General features: G+C 44.6%; 1 protein-coding gene across 1 annotated transcript in view; it reads left to right on the top strand.

Moving 5' to 3' along the window:
- Positions 1 to 5,828, top strand: part of lsg1 (large 60S subunit nuclear export GTPase 1) — a 9,559-nt gene extending 3,731 nt beyond the window's left edge. The window contains exons 6-14 of the mRNA XM_008290145.1: positions 373 to 433; positions 1,423 to 1,599; positions 2,021 to 2,347; positions 3,049 to 3,150; positions 3,228 to 3,371; positions 3,496 to 3,619; positions 3,845 to 3,924; positions 5,083 to 5,265; positions 5,341 to 5,828. Of these exons, the coding sequence (XP_008288367.1) occupies positions 373 to 433; positions 1,423 to 1,599; positions 2,021 to 2,347; positions 3,049 to 3,150; positions 3,228 to 3,371; positions 3,496 to 3,619; positions 3,845 to 3,924; positions 5,083 to 5,265; positions 5,341 to 5,514 (1,372 nt within the window). The 3' untranslated portion in view covers positions 5,515 to 5,828. The remainder of the gene's footprint in view (positions 1 to 372; positions 434 to 1,422; positions 1,600 to 2,020; positions 2,348 to 3,048; positions 3,151 to 3,227; positions 3,372 to 3,495; positions 3,620 to 3,844; positions 3,925 to 5,082; positions 5,266 to 5,340) is intronic.
- The last annotated feature ends 732 nt before the right edge of the window (positions 5,829 to 6,560 follow it).

Below are 6,560 nucleotides of genomic sequence, written 5' to 3'. Positions count from 1 at the left end.
AACAGCCGTCATTCCTCAGTGGATTCACATTTCATTTATTTGTAGAAAGAACATTATCAGCCTCCATTAGAGTTTGTTACTCCTGATGTCTGTCTGTATTTGTTTTCTCCTCATAACTGGAGCTGGATGGAGACAGAAGGTGAACTACTGGGTTGGTTTGTGTGAAATCAGACAAAGTTCAGGAAAATACCAAAACTCTCAGGTCTCAAAACAAGATGATATAAAAATCCAAGCAAACATATTTCACAGAGCCTAGTTTTTGGTCCAGATGAACATATCAGTGAACTCTGAATGTCATCTGATACTGGTTTCTGAAATGACTCCATGTGATGCTAAAAGTTGAATGAGAGACATTTTCACGTTTTCTTTCAGTGACGTCGTCGTTCAAATCGTCGACGCCAGAAACCCGCTGCTGTTCAGATGTCTGGACCTGGTGAGTTCGTGTCACTGGTGGAACAGACTCAAGTCTTTTAGGAGCTTTTTTAAATGACAGTTTTAAATATTCGCTTTTAATGTCATTATTCTTAAATTAGTCAAATAATGAAACACTAGAAAGTGCTGCAGTGAGTCACAGCTGACCAGTAGAACAGGACCGCTCCATGTTTTGTTCAACCAAAAGCATGTTCACATTCAGATTGAAGCTTTCAGCGTGTGGATTTCATATATTTATTCAGAGCTTCAGTTGAGCATAAAAATAATATATAATATGATAAACAGCGTGTTTCCAGACAAGGTTAAGCATCGAGAAGCTGAAGAGAAAGTCAGTCTGCAGGTTCTTTTGCAAATAAGGAAACTAAATCTGAAAACTCTTTTACGTTAGATGTTAACATTGTGAGAAAGAAGAGCCCTCTGTCTGGTGACAATATATGTGTTTTAGAGCTTTGCCAGACTTTGCTGGTCTCCAGAAACAACCTGCTGTTACATGACACTGATAAAATGTCCAAAAAGCTGCAAAATCCTTAATTTTAAGTGTACAGATCTTTTCAACACAACATTTTTTACAAATATAAAGTCATGCATTAAAAGATTAACGTTCTTGAGTGTATTTAAGTCTGAAGTGGAGTCTGTAGGTTTGTTGGAGAAATGAGCTTTGAAAGTTCAGTGTGTGGACCAGAGGATCCCAGTCATCTCTAAATTAATCAGAAGATGGACATAAAATCAACATTTACAGGAACAGCATTGCAGCACTGGAACCATGTTTCTGTGTCAGTGTGTTGGACTTATTCTGCTGAAAACATACGTGTAGGAATAGAAACAGTAAAAACAAGAAAGGATAAAAGAACCAAAGTGACGTTCACAGAAACTAATCGAACAGTGTTTGATTGATTTACCAGCTTCTTCTGTAGACGTCTGCCTGTAATGACCTGTACTTGTGCATCATCGTGAGCTCTCTGTTGACGTTCCAACGCTGCGTTCCACCAGGAGTCGTACGTGAAGGAGGTTTCAGCCGAGAAGGTGAACATGCTGCTGGTGAACAAGGCCGACCTTCTGACCAGAGAGCAGAGGAGAGCCTGGGCCAGACACTTCGAGAAGGACGGCATCAGGACGGTGTTCTGGTCGGCTCTGGCTGAGGGCAGCAGGCTGGACGCCGAGGAGAAGGTGAGGAGGAGGAGGAGGAGCAGGAGGAGAAGCAGCAGGAGGAGGAGGAGCGTACAGCTGAAGCCAGAACTTTAGGTTTTCCATGTTGTCACGGAAGGAAGCAGTGTGTTTGAGGTGTGCCTCCAGTTAACTCAGATGTTGTCAGTTAACCTATCAGAAGCTTCCAAAGCCATGACATCATCATCTGGGCTTTCCCAAATAGACTGAAGGCATCTTAGATGGATGGATGTAAACTTCTGACTCTGAAGAAAGTCACAAAAAATGTTCTCTCTCATCATTCTGGTGTTTTTCACATATACATAATGTTGGTAATCCTGACTGACCTAAAACAGGAAACGTTTAGTCTGATTTAATGTCAGACAGTGAGAAAAAAAAAAAGTTGTTTTGTCTTTTATAAAGTGCAGGATGTTTCTCCTGTCAGGGCATGGAGGTGGACGACCCGGAGCGTGAGGAGAGCGACGCAGAAGAAGGACCAGATAACGAAGCAGGTGGAGAGGAGGAGGAGGAGGAGGAGGAAGAAGGAGCAGAGAGTGATGAGGAGGAGGAGGAGGAGAAGGTGGAGGTGGATGAGGAGGACTGGCACACCTGTTCTGAAGGCGAGGAGGAAGCTGAAGGCGGAGCTGCCGGTTCGTCCAGTCAGTCTTTCCACAACTCCAGCCGCCTGCTGCACAAGGACGAGCTGCTGGAGATGTTTAAGGCAGTTCATAGCGGAACCAGGACCAGAGAAGGACAGCTGACCGTCGGACTGGTGAGCAGAAGCTTCTGTTGATTCAGGCTGATTTACTTGTTTGTGTAGACTGAGAACACCAGAGGGTCTTTAAATGGTTCTGTATCTGCAGCACCTTTATCTAATGACCAGAGTTCTACCTTCAGACTGTGAATATTCCAGAGTTCCAGGTCCTTGAAGTCCATAGAGGAGGGGGAATCATTTTGCAATTACTGCCTAATATGCGTCACTTTCTCCAGCGTTTTTGACGACTAAATAAGGAAATAGTTTCTCCTCAGAGTGAATCCTGTCTGTAGATGGTCCTGGTAGGTTCTGGAGGTCAAACGGTCCTTCCATTGTCTAGAACTTGTTCTGATTAACCACCATCACACATGCTGACATGAGCCTGGAAAGTTTACCCAGAATGCACTTTTTACAGTTCGGGTTTCTAGACAATGAATGGACCATTTAACCTCCAGAACATACCGGGACCATCTGTAGACCGGAAAAGTTGTTCTATAATTTATTCATGTATGACGGCTTAAAAATGATGAAAAAATCAGGACACCAAGGGCCTGGATCTCTGGAAACATTCACAGTTTGAAGGTAGAACTCTGTGACTTTGTTCAGATTTGTTTGTTTTTCTTATTTAATCTGTTCACTACAGATCCTGAATGTTTTAAACATCTCAGACAGAAACAATTGAAGCTAAACTGATTTTTTTCTGGTGTGTGGACCAACAGGTCGGTTATCCCAACGTGGGGAAGAGTTCCACCATCAACACTATTTTAAGGAACAAGAAGGTTTCGGTTTCAGCGACTCCTGGACACACAAAGCACTTTCAGGTACAGAAACACACCACAGCTCACAGAGTCCTGCAGAAACCAGCTGAAGATGCTGATGTCTGTCGTCTTTTCTTCAGACTCTGTACGTGGAGGCAGACCTGTGTCTCTGCGACTGTCCCGGTCTGGTCATGCCTTCCTTCGTTTCTACCAAAGCTGAGATGATCTGCTCTGGGATTCTGCCCATCGACCAGATGAGGGATCACGTTCCTGCCGTCTCTCTCATATCCTTTCTAGAGCGTAGAGGCTGCTGGTGGCTCCAAATTCACCACAATAAAGTCACTTTGAGCTGCTGAACCTGTCGTACAAACAGCAGAAACGTGTTTTGGTCCTTAATGGTCTCGTCACATATGTCAGACGATCCCTCGGCACGTGTTGGAAGGAACGTACGGCATCAACATCATCAGACCGCGAGAAGACGAAGACCCGGACAGACCTCCGACCTCGGAGGAGCTGCTGATGGCGTACGGATGTGAGACCAACATGTTTCCTGTTTCTGTAGAGAATAAATAGAACAACGGGCCAGAATGTGACCATCAGGTCCTCTTACATCTCATAACAACATGCTGCTTTGTAGACGCAGTCACATGTGTGGTTGTCTCTTTATGTCTTCGACTCATTTATTATCTCAGGAGCTTTACTGAGCGTTAATCTGGTTGTAGATGAGAGATGTCTGACACCTGTTCTCGTCTTTCAGACATGAGAGGCTTCATGACGTCCCACGGTCAGCCAGACCAGTCCAGATCTGCTCGCTACATCCTGAAGGATTACGTCAGCGTAAGTTTCACAGCTCAGATACACAAAACTCACCAAAAACACGCAACAGAACCGTATTTTCTATCAGGGGAATATTGTTCGACTGAACTTCAGGGTCTGAATACACAGGAGAGATTATTTGACTTCAGACTGTGAATATTCCAGAGTTCCAGATCCTTGAAGTCCATAGAGGAGGGTCCAGATTTATCACTTTAATGGACTTTTTCCGTCATTTCTGAGCCTCAGAACTTCATCAGTACAGCAGATAGACACATGACATTTAGGAGGAAGAACACATCTGAGTTCTGGTAGAAACTGACACCAGATCAGTTCTACATCCATCCAGGTGTCACAGTCTGAACACTGGACCTGGTTTGTGTTCATGTAAGCAGCTGGTAGCATCAGTATTATGGGATGTCTCATAATGTGAACAGTCAGACTGCAGCAGTTTAATGTCTATGACATAGAGTCATAGAAACAATCATTGGTACCCTGGATGTGTTTCTGGTTTCTGATCATTCACCAGAGAAAACTTTACAAAGTGCATTCTGGGTAAACTTTCATGTTAGCATGTGCAAGTGTACAAGTTACAGCAAATGTCTTATTTTTTCTCTACATGGTTCTGGTAGGTTCTGGCGGTAAAATGGTCCTTCCATTGTCTGGAACTTGTTCTGACCAACCACCATCACACATGCTGATATGAGCCTGGAAAGTTTACCCAGAATGCACTTTTTAAAGTTTCCTCTGATTCTAGAGAAAATGAACAGAAACAGATTCAGTGTTCAGACTGTCGTGGTCCCGTTGCTGCTAAACTCCCACAATGCTCTCTGCTGCCTTCTCTGGTCTCTACGGGATTAAACAGTGAGAGGCTCCACCTGGTGGAACAACCAGGTACTACAGCTGGTCTATGGTACATTTACTGACATGCAGGTTGTTGTTGGTTCAAGTATTTTAATCAGATAAATTATTGACTATTGATTACTCATGAACATCCAGAAGCCAAACTATTTCCAGCACCAAAACATCACGAATACATGTTTGCAGGTCAGACAGTGTGCAGGAGTCTTTCTAAAGCTGTTCAGTGGTTTCTGAAGGAGAAACTTTTTATGATGTGATGAATTGCTGCGCTGTGATCACATCTGAATCCTCTCCCTGACCCGCTGTGTTTCCTCCTCACAGGGGAAGCTTCTGTACTGCCATCCTCCTCCTCACATCAGAGCTGAACACTTCCAGCCTCAGCACAACAAGTTCCAGAGCCGAGACTCGGACAGCAGCGATCTCAGCGCAGAACACAGAACGCACAGCAAGCAGCACAACATCAAGAGGATTGAGAACGTAGTGGACAAGAACTTCTTCCACCAGGTAAAGTCCACCTGCTGAGCGGCTGTTTGCTGCAGAACCAAATGCTTCGGTGTTGACAGATGTCTGTGTGTTCAGGAGAACGTCCGGGCGCTGTCCAAGGGAGTGAAGGCTGTGATGGGCTACAGACCCGGCAGCGGACCCGTCGGCAAACAGGAACCGGAGGTGATGGCGGGAAAACCCTGGAAGAAACACGGCAACAGGAACAAGAAGGAGAAAGTTCGGCGAATAACGAAACATCTGGACGCCTGACGATGGTCCAGATGGGTCAGCCTGAATGTTAAAGGACAGTTCTGTGATTCCAAAGGAACTAATGCTGGTAGATGGATGTCTGCTGACTAGATCTGTCTGATCATGTTGGTGGGAATCACTCATCATCTGGATCAGCAGCTGGACTCTAATCCAGGAGGGAGGACGTTTATAATAAATGCAGGAATTAATTGTATTACAGTCAAAGTACACACGATTAAACCGTTAAACTGCCACATGTTGAATCAGTCCACACACCAATGACTCATGTTCCCAGACTGAACTGGGCTATTGAATAAAACTCATGTTTTCTGGTTGGTTTTAGTTCTTTGATCTGTTTCTAGGCAGCAGGACAGCATCACATCCTGGACCAGACCTACAACATCAGAAAGTTCTCACCCACAAACAAGTCCGTCACTTCCATCATGGGACTCAGCTGTAGATTATAAAGCCTGAGATCAGAAGAACCAGATGAAGCTGAGAGCTGCTGCCGGACGACGTGTCGACAACACAGAGCTCATCGCTTCAGTTCTTGTAGAAACTGATCCAAGACTTTATAATCTAGAGTTATACCCTCTTGTTTCTGGATAAGGAACTAGTACCCTCATACTGTACGACGACATACTATAGTACCACATACTATAGTGGGACATACTATACTACTGCAACAACACATGCTATAGTACCACATACTCTACTACTGTCCTACTACTGTCCTACTCGCTGATATAATATGAAACGTATGTTTAAGTAGATCAGGTGTTTAAATGGTCTGCACTTATACAGCGCTTTTCTACCTTTACGGCACTCAAAGCGCTTTACAGTGTTTCTCATTCACCCTTTCACACACATTCATACACCTGACTGAGCTGCCATGCAAGGCGCTAGCCTGCCATTAGGAGCAACTTCAGGTTCAGTGTCTTGCCCAAGGACACTTTGACTGTGGAGCGGGCAGGGATCAAACCACCAACCTTATGATCAGAGGACAGCCGCTCTACCACCTGAGCCGCGGCTCACCACTAAACAGGAAGTGGCTCGTAACTAGGCCA

This window comes from Stegastes partitus, unplaced genomic scaffold (genome assembly GCF_000690725.1).
Source record: "Stegastes partitus isolate 25-593 unplaced genomic scaffold, Stegastes_partitus-1.0.2 Scaffold657, whole genome shotgun sequence".
NCBI classification, from domain to species: domain Eukaryota; kingdom Metazoa; phylum Chordata; class Actinopteri; family Pomacentridae; genus Stegastes; species Stegastes partitus.
This window is presented reverse-complemented; position numbering and strand designations above follow the sequence as displayed.